Source organism: Erpetoichthys calabaricus, chromosome 14 (genome assembly GCF_900747795.2).
Source record: "Erpetoichthys calabaricus chromosome 14, fErpCal1.3, whole genome shotgun sequence".
NCBI classification, from domain to species: Eukaryota; Metazoa; Chordata; class Cladistia; order Polypteriformes; family Polypteridae; genus Erpetoichthys; species Erpetoichthys calabaricus.
The window spans coordinates 102,865,644-102,880,967 of record NC_041407.2 but is presented as its reverse complement, the minus strand read 5'-3'; the positions used below and the strand labels follow the sequence as shown (position 1 = coordinate 102,880,967).

The 15,324-nt window shown below is 39.0% G+C and overlaps 1 protein-coding gene across 1 annotated transcript; it reads right to left on the bottom strand.

Annotated features, from left to right (window-relative positions):
- Window positions 1-1,023: 1,023 nt before the first annotated feature.
- Window positions 1,024-13,626, bottom strand: cntd1 (cyclin N-terminal domain containing 1). Its single transcript, XM_028819110.2, has 7 exons — window positions 13,335-13,626; window positions 4,973-5,048; window positions 4,726-4,891; window positions 3,364-3,526; window positions 2,472-2,616; window positions 1,498-1,594; window positions 1,024-1,164 (listed from the first exon to the last, which is right to left on the bottom strand). Exons 1-7 carry the CDS (start codon window positions 13,483-13,485, stop codon window positions 1,072-1,074), a joined length of 891 nt encoding a protein of 296 aa, XP_028674943.1. The 5' UTR covers window positions 13,486-13,626; the 3' UTR covers window positions 1,024-1,071.
- Between the last annotated feature and the right edge of the window lie 1,698 nt (window positions 13,627-15,324).

Sequence of the window (15,324 nt, the reverse complement as noted above, 5' to 3'; positions counted from 1 at the left end):
GGTCTCCCCTTAGTCCAGTATGCTGTTGAACTTCAGGAGTTTGTTCTTGATTTCCCAAAGACTATTGATACATGCTCACAGCTATTACATTCAGAAGATTATGGACATTGAAAGAAGTACCAGAGGATACAAGATGAACTGTTTTATTACATATTTCTATCCCTTTAAAAATGCTGCAGAATAAGAGTGATTGGAGGATCAAATTATGTATATTTTTGTTTGTTTTCTATAGGGATGGAGTGTACACCATCTCAGTTTGAGTGTTTATGTTCTACTGTTTTACATTAAGTACTTGGCTATACTTGCTTATACTGTATGTTTACTTTCACTAGGGTACATTTGCAAAGCTGGTTTAAATCATTTTTGTTTGTTTTTCAAAACTTTCAAAGAAACAAAAATATCAGTTGATTAAACAGGGCTGTGATATGATTTAGTGAAAAATCCCACATAGTGGCTATCATAAATGTTAAAGAAAACCAACAAAAAAAACTAAAGTATTGCAAATCATCTGTGAATTTTTACAGTGAATGAATTCACAAATATTACATGGTATTAGACACGGGGAGAAAAGCTATATTCAGTTAATTTTTTTTTTTAGTATTTAATTATGGTATTAAATTTTTTTTTTGCATACATATAAAATCAATGTCATTGTTTTCTCTACAAATATGAAAGATTGTTTAAACAGAAAAAAACAGTCCATTATTTGACAATTCTGTATGCTTTATTGACAGTAAGACAGTGAAGTAGTACCACTATTAGATGGTGTTTGTTGCCAAAAATGATGCTGCTGAATATATTCTTTTATTATATAAATGTTATCAAATTATTTTAGAAAACACCACAAAATATCACATATTGTTGTTTATTACTTTACTTAAAATATCTGACAAAGATACTGCAAACTGTAAACCTTTGTAAGAAAAATAAAATGAATAAAGTGTTTCTTGTTTAAATATATTTTTGATATTACAAATGAAGTGATTCATTGGTAAAACATACATTTTTAAACAATGTGTCAAGTGTGTAAGTAGCATTCTTAATTTCCTTTTGCCTGGATATAAGAGAAGTTCAGTTCTCCAAAATGTGCTTTAATATGAAACATGAGATATCAGAGATGTTATCGGCAGTAATTCCAGTTATACTGCTTAATTCTTCCAAGATCTGAAACAAAACAATATTGTTTCTTTACAGAAGATACATTTAAATTTATCTTTCCTTTTATAAGATGTTTTTCTGAAGAAATGTTAGAACAAACTGCTAATTTTAATCCATGTACTGTATTTGCAGACTGTTTCATTTTAATAAACTTTAAATTGTTTCTCAACATTAACAAATTGTTGATGTATGTTAGAAACAAAGTTTAAATTCAATTTTATTGTCATGTTCAAAGATCATAATGTTAAGAGAGGGAGAGATCTGCAATAAATTAAAGATCCAGTACTCCTGATTTAATAACCACTTTGTACAAGTAGACAGAGTACATTGCTTGCTCACCTGAGTCCAGGAGGTGAAGTTAACAATGAAGGCACTGACTGAAATTACACTCACAGCTAAAAGCATGCAGTCTTCTTTCACTGACAAAAACTTTACTCTGCCAAAGAAAAATAAAGTATGTATTACTTAAAATCTTACTTGGAATTTCACATTTATAATCAAAAGTAAATCCAAGACTTGTCTGTTTTTCTTTCAAAATACTTAAAAATCTTACTTGGAATTTCACATTTATAATCAAAAGTAAATCCAAGACTTGTCTGTTTCTTTCAAAATACTAATAACCATATGGTGTTCACTACTATATAAGTGAAATTGACATTTCTTAGGAAAATATAAAGTATGAATCCAACATAGCACTATATGCTGTATAAATACTGTAAAAACCCACCTCTTCATATGTACCTTTACAGAATATATTAAACTTACTTTGTTACAAAATTTGGAAGTTTCTCTCTAAAACTATTGGACATGAGATATTTCCTGTTAGGCCCAAGATCATTGAATTTGCCACTCAATTATTTCTTCTGGATCTGTTTCTAACACTGGGGGGTTTGGGGGGGCTGGTTTGGTTCCAGGAATAACAGGAATTGAAACCTGTGCATCCTCTGCTTAGCTATTGATTTCTCATATAATTTTGAATTATGTTAATTGATAATATAGTAGTTCAATATTTCAAGCCAGAAAATGTTGATTTAACTACTGAAACTTTACTAAATTCTGAGCAAACAAATCAGGCCACTTTATCTTTTCATTTGTTTTCAATGCTCATTGTAATAATCCACATGCCTTCTAAAACTGAAAATTGATTTGTACTTTGTAATTATAGAAATTATTTTTAAAAATATTATCCAGTATCCTATATAAAAATTACTATTTGATATTTCTCTCAAGAAACCTTACTGGCTTAGTTCTAATATTAAATGTAGCCCGATATGAAATGAAGTCTCATATTGTAGTCTAATATTAAATGTAACCTTTGGACTTCAGTTGGGTTTGAGTTTCCAACAGCTGCCACAAGTAGTTTCTGATAAATGGGATTCCTCTGTAGGTAAACAAACTGAAGAACAGCAAGGCAAGTCTTATACACATCTATAATAGGGACAGCAGAGTCATTATATCCTGAAAAATAAACATACACCTAGGTAAATAACCATTTGGGGTGAATCATAATGAGGAACACATGTATTTAAGAAATGATTACAAAACTGAAATCAACAGAATCTAAACATTGTAAAAATCAATATTTAATAAGGAAAGTAACACTGGAACATATTGCACATTTGTTTTATAGAACCCAGTGTATTCCTGCAAAAGTGCTTGCAAAATAAACATCTGTCTACCAATCTATTTTCTAACCCACCTAATCCAAACTCGGGGTCACAGGAGGGAAGTCTTATCATGGTAACCCTGGGTAAAAGACACTGACATGTCCCAAACAGGGCACCAGTTAACTGCACAGAACACCTGCACACACACATTTTCACACACACACAGCCATATTTAAGGAGGCGAGTTAAGCTAACATGAATGTTTTGGAAAATGGACAGATAACCAGGGTAACTGGAAGAAAACCACATGCAGACATTAAGAAGAAAACCACATGCAGACATTAAGAAGAATCCTCAGAAACCCATAGGGATACAGGATTTGAACCCAGTTTCCAGGTGATGTGACTAAGCAGTGCTAACCACCATGTTACCCAGTAAATCAACATACATGGTTAAAAAATATTTTAGATAGTCATATTAACAAATGGATATTGGAATACATGAAGAACTATTCGCTTATACATTATAGTAAAACCTATTGTCAGGTCATATATGTTTCAAAAAATTCTGATGTGTTTATTTACTTTATCACACCTACCCCAGACTTCAAGCAATGTTTCAATGTACATCAGTGGATTTTGGACATTGAGAGAAAAGTTTAGTGTTTTAAGGATTCTGAGCTCACTTTCCAAAATTGTTTCCTTCTTATATGAAAACCCCAAAGACCTCAGGACTGTAAGAGCTGTGTCTGTTTTATCAAACTGTAAAGAAAAGATGTAATTAGCCATTTGCAAGTGGTATGACTAAAGTAACATTACCAGAAGAGTAGACATTGCAGACTTATTATTATTCACAATTATTACTCTGAGTCCTTGTGTCTCTAGACCAAATCATAGTGTTTGGTCCGTCCTTTCCTGTTAAGACACCTCAGCATGCTACTTAGTTATTTGCATTTTTTATGCATTCAGACCTAATTATCTGTGATTGCTTGAGATTATTTAAAGGGTCTTAAAAGGTCTTAGTAGGCAGGAACACTCTTCCTTTCCATGTTGTAGGCTACTGCTCTAGGCATTTAACCTTTAGCTGTAGTCGAAGTAAGCACATCTCTGATTAATTCTTTGCCCATGTCTTACCATTCTCATACATCACAATGATTACCTGGCTTGATCACCATATGTCATAGAATGTTGTACAATATTCAGAATATTATTGAGACAAAACACACAAGGAAATAATTGTGCAGTTCAGCTTTTCAAATAAAATATTGTATGAGATAACATAAAAACATTTCAGTCTTTCCTCTTACCAGAAAGTGAAAAAAGTCAAAAAGTACCTTGCAGAAGTCCATAGATGTGAATGCCTCTAAAACCTCCACTAGTTACTTCCTCTTGAATCAAAAAATCACTCATATTTATAGTCTTCTTCTCTCTGCACCCATGGACATACTACTACTACCATAGGGCAGGAACCATCCCTTGCCAAGGCATTAACCCACCAAAGGACACATCTACAATGGGCCAATAAGGAACTTCCAATGAAAAAGCAGATCTTTGAGCAAAAGGGGCAAGTAAGGTACTGGGGAAAACCAGCTTATACGCAGGGAGACCAAATAAATTCCATACAGAAAGCAATCCAGCAGGGGATCAAATTAGGGTCCAAGAATTGTAACGTTGCTACACACTGTGCTACTATGTGTCACTGCTCTCTTATTACATATCTAATTATTAAAAAAATGATGTACTAAACAAATAGGATTTGACTTTCCATAGTCATGTACTGGAATGAGATGTATGAACAGAATTGATTTTGGGAAATATGTCTTACAATTTAGTACAATATTGTGCACATGAAGTGCAAGAACTTGTCAATTGACTTAAAAGAATATCTTTTGCTTACCTGTCCAATATGATATGCTGCAAAACATGCAAATTACTGTAAGTTAAACTTAGAACTTACTTACATTGCATCTTAAAGACAGTTTGCTTGTTATTTGAATGCAGGAGAAAAGAAGAAGATTTATTTCTTCAAACAGCTTCTGGCCCAGAAACTCTTGAATATCTTGGGTTTCTGGAGCATAATGAGCTGAAGCATTATAAAACAACGACTCAACATGTCTTATCATATACCTGAGAGAATAAAGAACAGTTTTAGTTATTATAAATTTAAAAATGAAATAGAACACAAAGACACATTTATTTTTTTTTTACCTTTCAAATATTTCTATTGTTTGGAATTTAATGAATGGTTCCAGTTTAAGTTCTTCGCATATTAGGAAAACAAACTCTGTAAGACAGATGAAAAATATATAAACAGTACTGTGTTAGTCTCTACTTAGCATACCAGTCTAATGACCTCACAATAAAATTTATGTTTGAACATTAGACTCTGAAACATCACCTATTATTATTATTATTATTATTATTATTATTACTGTGATGGAGAATGCATGTATGTTTTAAATACTTACTACTGAGTGTAGGCTTTTTTAATATATTCCCTAATGATCTCTTAAAGAATTTTAAGTAAGTATACACTTGATTAATTAAAACTGTTCAGTAAGACTGGTTTTCTTGCCCACTTTCACGATGCCAGTTGATTTAAAAAGTTTTTCAGGTATACTTCATAAATTGCAGGGACACCCTATTGTTGTGACTGCCATACTTTACCACAAGGCCTGTCAAAATGTCAGTTTTATTTTACATGGCATGTTGCACATTTTAGTACATGTTCAGATGTTGTATGGCTTCACTACAGTCTACATAATACCTTTTAATGTATTTCCATTTTTTTTTTTTTTTTTTTACACTGACACGGAATTCCAACATAATTTTTAACATTTGAACATTAACTGTGTTTATATGGCAGAAATACATGAGCACATTAATAGATCGTATTATAGATTTTCATTTATCAAGAACCAGCCATGAATGTGCACATTAATAGATCGTATTATAGATTTTCATTTATCAAGAACCAGCCATGAATGTGTCACTAGTCCTCCAAAGGAAGCTCACTCATACCAGATAATTAAACTAATTAGGATGTCCTAAGGATTGAAGTCAAAACTGGAGTACCCAAAGAGATGTGAACTCTTGGAGACACAGGGATAAAATGTAACATCCACACAGAGAGTGATCAGAGGTCATGATTTCAACATGTCTCGATTGTGCCACCCATTTTGCGTAGGCACAAGAACTGCAAAGGCACCCTAAGCTTTGCTCTGGAAATTTAATGTTTCTATCTCCTTTACATGTGGGTAAGCTTCATTTTTCAATCTTACTGTCACAGAACCTTCAGTGGGGATTGAGCAATAGGTCATACATACACTTATAGATTATAAAAAGGTGTGCTCTGGTGAAAATTCTGCAGAGCCGGATGGCCTGTGGTTGCTGCATTTCTCTTAGGGGCTTTGATGTTTGAGCTGCGTTTCCCTCCTAAGATTTGATCAAGCAGTTCTCTTTTTACCTTTATAACAGGGCCAACTTGGTCGGGGTGGGTATTCAGGAGGTTGGGGAGTGGTTATTATTTTTATTTCAAATGAATCATTTTTGATATTCATTACATACATACTGTGGCAGGTGGCCAGGTCCAATGCCCAGTCAGGACACCCCTTCTACATATGTTCCGGGGGAGCAACCATGGGCTACTCAGTACCTTCCCCGGGACGGTTCGTGGCAGCCTCCCTGGTTGGCGATGATGCCTCAGTTTCCCACAGGGCTCAATGGGAGGTGGAGTTCTCCACAGTCCTGTTGGGATCTGGGGTGGCTGCCAGGGGGTGCTGCATGGGTCCCTGAGCCTGCATAGATGACTCTGCAGCCCTGCCCGGAAGTGCAATTGGAGAAAGGTGATCAAGCACCTGGTGCACTTCCGGGTGGGCTATAAAAGAGGCCAGCAACCAACACTCAGCGGCCAGAGTCGGGTGAAGGTGGACAAGGTTGCACGGGAGGAGTGGTGGTGCCAAGAAGGAAAAGAAGAAAGTGTATTGTGTGATTTATTGTGAGTGCTTTTGGGACTGTGTTGTGGCTGGAAGGATTATGGGGAAGACGTGCCCTCCAGCAGAAGAAATTTTTACATGTGCCTCAGGGTGAGTCTGTGCCGGGTCGGGTGCAATATAGCGTCCATATTCACATTAGATATACACTGAAAAAATAGTTACAATATTTCATGTGAATTTTATTTAGCTTTTGAGTGCTGAATTTACTATTTAACCTTTTTCACAAAACACTTTAGCTGTCAATTATAGTTTTATTAATATTTGCACACTACAGATAATATAAATAAATATTTTATTTTAATGATAATTTGTTTGAATTTAATATTTCCTAATGATAAAATCCATGTTTAAAGCAAAATAGCTTTTTTTCTGATAATAAGGTCATAATATAGCTGGAATTGAACATGGTGACGAATCTGAGAGGCAGGTAGTAATAACGTGAAACCATGAGAGATGAAAACTTACTAAATCCAGACAGGACTTTCTCTGAGTACAGAAATAGAGAAGAGAGTTTGAGACATATTTCAAGAAAGATGAACCCTTGATTTACTGCACGACATAAGTGGCCTAGTGCAGAAACCTGGCAGAAATTACAAAGCAGAAGAATGGACACTACTTATAGACTCCTCTAAAAGAAGCCTTAAAGGAATACTTCTTCATAATGCTAATAAAAAAGCTTCAACACCTGTTGCCCATTCTGTGCATTTGAAAGAAACCTACAAGAACTTTGAAAATCTTCTCAAGAGAATTAACTGCAATGAGCACTGCTGGGTCATCTGTGGAGACCTGAAAGTTCTGTGTGTCTTACGCGGTCAGCAGACAGGGCATACAAAGTTCCCATGTTTTCTCTGTGAGTGAGACAGCAGAGCCAAGGACTGGCATCGGGTTCATAAGGAATTGTCAGCTAATAAAAAGCTACAGCTTGGTGCCAAAAACCTCATCAGACCTAACTTGGTGGGTCCAGATAAAAGTGCTGTTATCACTGCTTCATATTAAGCTTGGTTTAATGAAGCAGTTTGTCAAAGCCCATTCAAAACATGGAGCCCGTTTTATGTACAGTAGTTGTGCTAAAATGTTCAGGTTTGAGTGAGGCTAAATTGAAATAGGGCATTTTTGCCATACCTAATACTAGAAAACTGATTTCTGATGCAGATTTTGATGACTAGCCTGGAACAAAAGGCATGGGTATCATTCAAAAAAGTAAGTATTATGTCTCTCTATTATATAAAAAAATTTTGGGATGAGACAAGACATTTTCAGAGAGATAATTTCACATCCCACAAGAGAAGACTTTGTGCCAAGAGATGAATTGAAAACCTAACAGGTCGAAGCGTGGGCGGAAATAAAAGACAGAGTAGAAGAAGAAAAGACAAACAGTAGAAGACAAAGTAGAACGTCGTAAAGAATTCAAAAACGTTGGCGCGGTACACATGCAGAGCAGGTTAGAGATAATGAAAGTACTAAAATTCAAAAGTCTCAAAAAACTGATAGTAAAGATCGCATTAGCGCTAACAAACGGAAATTATTACTCAGTGAAATAATGGAACAGCAAAAAAAGATTGAATATATGGACATTGGTGATATGACAGAAGTATGTAGATATTGTTTGGCTTTAAAGGTTAAGAGACTTGTAGATCGTCTAATTTGTGCTGCCATCAGGGAACAGTAGAATTTCTTCCTAGTGTATATACTGTGTATGTGTATATATATATATATATATATATACATACACACACATACATACATATATATATATATATACACATACATATACAGAGAGGGAGAGAGAGAAATCTTTCTTATGTTAAATGTGCATTATTCATCTTCTGTATTTATTTATTCATTACTAGTTGTGTAAGCCTGTGCTGTAAAAAGCCCAGGGTCCTAGAAACTATTGATATCAGCAGAAAAAAAAATTGAAATGTAGAGATGTCCAGTAATTGAAAGGAACTCCTCTGGGTGTCTCTCTCCTAGGAGGTTTCGTTTTGCTTATGTGCTCGCCTCGCTTCTGTATTAGCGGCTAAGTGATTGCCTTTATTCAGAAGTTTCCTTTAGCCTGCGTGCTCACCTTCCTGTGTATTAGCAGCAGGAGGAAAAATAAAAGGGATACCATTTTGCCGATGTGCTTGCCTCACTTCTGTATTAGCGGCTAAGTGAGCGACTCTTTCTTCGGAGGTTTCGTTTTGCCGACATGCTGGCCTCGCTTGTGGATCCTCGGAGGTGGAGCCCTTACCCCAACTCCACCTCTCACTTCCGGGCCAGACAGACACACACATTTCCATGCGTAGCCGTTAATACATAAGATTATTTTTATCTAAAAGTGTTTTTCTTTTGCACATAACTACTTCTCTGATATGTTGTCAAGCACTTTGAGATGCATCCTATGTATGAAAATGTCCTTCAGAAATAAACGTTGATGTTGTTCTGTTTTCCTAATTGGAGCATACTGTATTTTAAATTGATAAAAAGTGAAGCTCTTGTTACTGGGAATAATGAAAAGATGGCCTTAAAGCTAAACATGCTTTAGCATGCTGTGGCCTGAGCCTGCTTTTTCTCTTGCTTGCTCAATCACCAATATGATGTGATGAAAGTCAGGAAAGTGTGTACTGAGAAAAAAACAAGCAGGACATTGTTTTAGAAATGCAGTTGCCTAAAATTTCGACCTTGAGAGATGCTTGTTCAAGTACATCAAGTAACATCCATTTTGAGCAGCCTGGTATTCCATATATGGGTCTTCCTGACTTAAACTGTGTAATTGATCGATTAATAAGTTTTGGTAAAATGAGGGGTAACAACTGCACAGGCTATGAGATAATGATACCCAATTTCGTTCAAGTGATGGACATTAGACAAGAGGTGGGAAGAATTGGAAGGAGGAGAGTGTTTTGGATTGATGATGAGAGATGTAATATAAACTGATGCACTCCCCGGGGCACTTGCATCATGGTCAGGTCTCTCTGTTATATTGCCATGTTATAAAGATTTTTCTGCACTTCTATCTGGGCTCCAAGACTGCCTTCTTTCGAGAGAGTGGCTTTTCTCCACGACAAGCACAGGCAGGTGAAGTGAATTGCTCAGGGTCACACAGTGTTAAGTCTTAGGATTTGATTCCACAACCTCAGGGTTTGAAGTCCAAAGCCTTAACCGCTACCCCACAGTGCCTGCCAATAATGCCTGTGAATTTCCCCCTGGGATTAATAAAGTATCTATCTATCTATCTATCTAATAATATTAACCCCTGGTTTAAAAAAAAAACAAAAAAACAGTGGCCCTTCTGTAGTCTCTCAGGTCCTTATGATTACCAGTTTTTCCTGCTTCCATCACATCAACTTCAAGAACTGACTGTTCACTTGCTCCCTAATATATCCCAACCATTGACGAAGGCCATTGTAATGAAGTAATCAATTGCATTCACTTCAACTGTCATTGCATTTAATGATTTGACTATTCAGTGTATTTCTCAAAGATGTTGACAGCTACTTCTAGCCACACTAGTGCACACATGTGCCTTGGCCATCTCGCCTAATGACTGCTATTGAATTCCAGATTAAGCATGCGTGAACAGGGGTGGAACTACCATCAGAGCATTCTGGGTGTGCATCCAGGGTCCCTTGATGGCAAAGGGCCTTCTCAGTTCTAAGTGGTCAACACTTGGCATATCCACACACCGAAATCACTATGGGGGTGGGGGAGCACCACCCTCCCCCTCCCCCTCAACTCAACAAAACAAATGATTGTCTGTGCATCGAAATCAACAACCACACAGCATGAAATGGAAGACATTCCTGCAGACTGAATACAATTATGAGATCGACTCTCACTTCTCAAATGTTTATGTTGTTTTGTTTCTCCAATTGGAACACAGGCAGGTGAAGTGAATTGCTCAGGGTCACACAGTGTTATATTTCTAGGATCTGAACACACAACCTCACAGCTTAAAGTTCAAAAGTCTTACCAACTACACCACAGTGCCTGCCAATAGCACTCGGTTAAAAAAAAAGTGGCCCTTGTCAAGGTCTTTCGGGTCCTTCAGCTCGTTTTTCCTGCTTCCAACACATCAGCTTCAAGAACTAACTCCCTAATACATCCCAACCATTAACGGGGGCCATTGTAACAAGATAATCAATCTTATTCACTTCAACTGTCATTGCTTTTAATGATGTGGCTATTCAGTGTATTTCTCAAAGATGTTGATGGCTACTTCTGGCCACACTGTGCACTCGCGTGCCAAATGGCTACTATTGAATGATAGATTAAGCACAAGTGCACAGGAGTGGAACTACCATCAAGCATTCTGAGTATGCACCCTGTGTCCCTTGATGGCAAGGGGCCTTCTTAGTTCTAAGTGGTCAGTATGTCTATATAAGGTCCCAGAGTTGACAGTTCATGTCAGAGTACAAACCAAGCGAACTACCATCAAGCATTCTGAGTATGCACCCTGTGTCCCTTGATGGCAAGGGGCCTTCTTAGTTCTAAGTGGTCAGTATGTCTATATAAGGTCCCAGAGTTGGCAGTTCATGTCAGAGTACAAACCAAGCGAACTACCATCAAGCATTCTGAGTATGCACCCTGTGTCCCTTGATGGCAAGGGGCCTTCTTAGTTCTAAGTGGTCAGTATGTCTATATAAGGTCCCAGAGTTGACAGTTCATGTCAGAGTACAAACCAAGCATGAAGTCAAAGGAATTGTCTCGAGGCACAAATCTGAGGAAGGTTACAGAAAAATTTCTTCTGCTTTGAAGGTCCCAATGAGCACAGTGGCCTCCATCATCCGTAAGTGGAAGAAGTTCGAAACCACCAGGACTCTACCTAGAGCTGGCCGGCCATCTAAACTGCGATCGGGGGAGAAGGGCCTTAGTCAGGGAGGTGACCAAGAACCCGATGGTCACTCTGTCAGAGCTCCTCTGTGGAGAGAGAAGAACCTTCCAGAAGGACAACCATCTCTGCAGCAATCCACCAATCAGGCCTGTATGGCAGAGTGGCCAGACTGAAGCCACTCCTTAGTAAAAGGCACATGGCAGCCCGCCTGGAGTTTGCCGAAAGGCACCTGAAGGACTCTCAGACCATGAGAAAGAAAATTCTCTGGTCTGATGAGACAAAGATTGAACTCTTTGGTGTGAATGCCAGGTGTCACGTTTGGAGGAAACCAGGCACCATCCCTACAGTGAAGCATGGTGGTGGCAGCATCATGCTGTGGGGATGTTTTTCAGCGGCAGGAACTGGGAGACTAGTCAGGATAAAGGAAAAGATGACCGCAGCAATGTACAGAGACATCCTAGATGAAAACCTGCTCCAGAGCGCTCTTGACCTCAGACTGGGGCGACGGTTCATCTTTCAGCAGGACAACGACCCTAAGCACACAGCCAAGATATCAAAGGAGTGGCTTCAGGACAACTCTGTGAATGTCCTTGAGTGGTCCAGCCAGAGTCCAGACTTGAATCTGATTGAACATCTCTGGAGAGATCTTAAAATGGCTGTGCACCGACGCTTCCCATCCAACCTGATGGAGCTTGACAGGTGCTGCAAAGAGGAATGGGCGAAACTGGCCAAGGATAGGTGTGCCAAGCTTGTGGCATCATATTCAAAAAGACTTGAGGCTGGAATTGCTGCCAAAGGTGCATCGACAAAGTATTGAGCAAAGGCTGTGAATACTTATGTACATGGGATTTCTCGTTTTTTTTTATTTTTAATAAATTTGCAAAAACCTCAAGTAAACTTTTTTCAAGTTGTCATTATGGAGTGTTGTGTGTAGAATTCTGAGGAAAAAATTAATTGAACCCATTTTGGAATAAGGCTGTAACATAACAAAATGTGGAAAAAGTGATGCACTGTATCTATCCATCCATCCATTTTCCAACCCGCTGAATCCGAACACAGGGTCACGGGGGTCTGCTGGAGCCAATCCCAGCCAACACAGGGCACAAGGCAGGAACCAATCCTGGGCAGGGTGCCAACCCACCGCAGGCACTGTATCTATCTATCTATTTATCTATCACAGTGCCTGCCAATAATATTAGCCCTCGGTTTAAAAAAAAGGTACTCGTGTGTTATAACCCCGCCACAGGCACATGCACATGCAAGAGAAAAACTTCATCGTTTTTTGCATTCGTTTAAAACCAAAACAAGAGTACGTAAAATTTGGTTTCTGATTACTTTTGTAACATTACTTCTGTCGCGACGTTTCCAGCGCCGTTAAGTAATGGCGAAGCTTGAGTAGCGGGGTTATAACACGCAAGTACCAAAAATAAATTACATACAGAAAAGAAACGGTACTTCTAATATACCCGATTTACCAACAGCATTATAAATGAGTCCCGCTGTGTTATGACATTTCTCCCGGCTAATACAGCTACTTGGTTACCGGTATTAACGAAAACCTGCAACTACTGAGGGCCCGTCAAGATTTAAGTTTAGACGAAGAAATAAACCATAAACCTGTCTGTTTAATATCACGATAAAAAAAAAGTTAATTCGTACATTACCCAAAACCGCGTCATTGTTAACCGGGTATAAAATTCATCCTACACTACAAACTGCTTGAGGGGCAGCCCGCCGCCCGCTTCTGAAGGCCGCTCACCCACTAGCCTCCTCCGCTTGAAGCTTCCCGCGTGCTCAGACACGCGCTCATTGGCTGCCTCGCTCTCGGTCTTCAGCTTCTGCAGCAAGTCCGCTAACAGCTCCCTCGGCGTGCTGCCGAACTTCGGCATGTCCGTCATTTCAGCTGTCATGGATCCAACCTGCAAGGAAAATGGCAAAGTTACGAATGTTGGAGGCGTCGAAACGACGCCAAGCGGACCTGCCTCCGAGGATCAGCTCACGTGATGTGTTTCCATATCCCGCGGGACGCAGACGGATGAGCGGCCAAGTAGACACACACTTAGACGGTGAGTTTCACTGAACGATCTGCCTTTATCGGACAGCATTAATCGATACCAGGATTAGTCGTCAACTAGAATATCTGATACGAGTGGAGCTGCTTTGTATGTTAAGGGAACGCAACCGAACGCCACACACAGGTTAATTAAAGAGATGCCCAGTCATTGCCCAGAGCATCACACTGCCTCTGCCAGCTTGCCTGCAATCTCATAGTGCATCCTAGTGCCAGGGCCTTTTTAACAGCATCAAAAGTGCGCTGGTGCCCCTGTTTTTATAGAAAAACAGAAACATACATAAGCATCAGAAACGTCAAGGGGCCCCCAGCCAGAGCCCATACGTTAAGATGGCCCTGCCTGCTGCCATCTCTTCCCAAGGTACACAAGGCACACACACCCAGCTGACACTATGATGTACTGAAAGAAAATGTGATTCCCGAGACCAGGGCGGTTTCCTCCATTGCTCCATGGTCCAGTTCTGATGCTCACATGCCCATTGTAAGCACTTTCATGAGTAAACAAGGATCATCATGAGCGCGCTGACCAGTCTGTAGGTGCACAGCCCCCATACATACACAACAAGCTTGCAATTCTCAGAATGTTCACCTTTCTCTTGTGGCCAGCATAAAGTTTTTCAGAAATTTGTGCTGCAGTGTTTCTTCTCTGGGATCAGACCAGTCGGGCTAGCCTTCTCTCCCCAAATACATCAATGAGTCTTGGGTGGCTATGACCCTATCACCAGTTTACTGGTTATCCGTTCTAGTACCATTTTTGGTAGATACTAGCTGCTGCATACCAGGAACACCCCACAAGACCTGTCGTTTTGGAGATGCTCTAACCCAGTTGTCTAGCCATCCCAACTTACTGTAGCTCTTGTCAAAGTCACTCAGATCCTTTTGCTTGCTCATTTTTCCGGCTTCAAACACATCACCTTCAAGAACTGAATGTTCACTTGCTGCCTAATATATCCCAACCGTTGACAGGCGCCAATGTAACGAGATAATCAAGGTTCTTCACTTCATCTATCAGTGCTTTAAATGTCATAGCTAATCAGTGTATTTCTCAAAGATTCTGCCTGCTACTTCTGGAAAAATTGTGTGCATGAGTGCTTCGGTCGCCTTGCCTGATGACAGCTATTGAATGACAGATTAAGCATACATGTACAGGGGTGGAACTACCATCAGTGCGTTCTGGGTGTGGCCTTTTTTTTCACTTCTAACTCAACCTCTAGCCTCGACACTTGGACTATCCACATTCCCCCTTAACTCGACAAAATCAATGATTGTTCACATTCCAGAATCAAGAGTAGGAACAACAATGTAGCATGAAATGACAGGGTGTTCGCAGGCTAAATAAAAATGTTAGATTAACTCTCATTTGGAGAGTTCTAGTTCTTAAAACACCTGTGGGGGTCTTAAACTGGCCTTGTGTGCATACCATATAATGAAGTGGCAAAGAACTGAAAAGGTTATAGGTTTTATAAGTTAAATTTTAATAGCACAGAGTGGTAGTGCAGAGCTGTCATGCCTGCCTCACAGCTCAAGGGTCTGCATGGAGTTTACTGGTTCTCCCCTGGCATTTGTGGATGATTTTTCATCAGTGAGTGTGCTTAACTGCAGATTATTTACCTGTGTTAAGACTGAATATTGAAAATACTTCTCAATTACGAAAAAAAGTCCTTCAGGTTCTGTCCCT

Coding starts and splice junctions, on each gene's coding strand:
- cntd1 (XM_028819110.2), bottom strand. CDS start 13,485: ATGACAGCTGAAATGACGGACATGCCGAAGTTCGGCAGCACGCCGAGG. Junction 4,892..4,972: donor ACAATAGAAATATTTGAAAG/GTAAAAAAAAAA, acceptor TTATTCTCTCAG/GTATATGATAAGACATGTTG. Junction 2,617..3,363: donor AACATTGCTTGAAGTCTGGG/GTAGGTGTGATA, acceptor TTTATTTTTCAG/GATATAATGACTCTGCTGTC.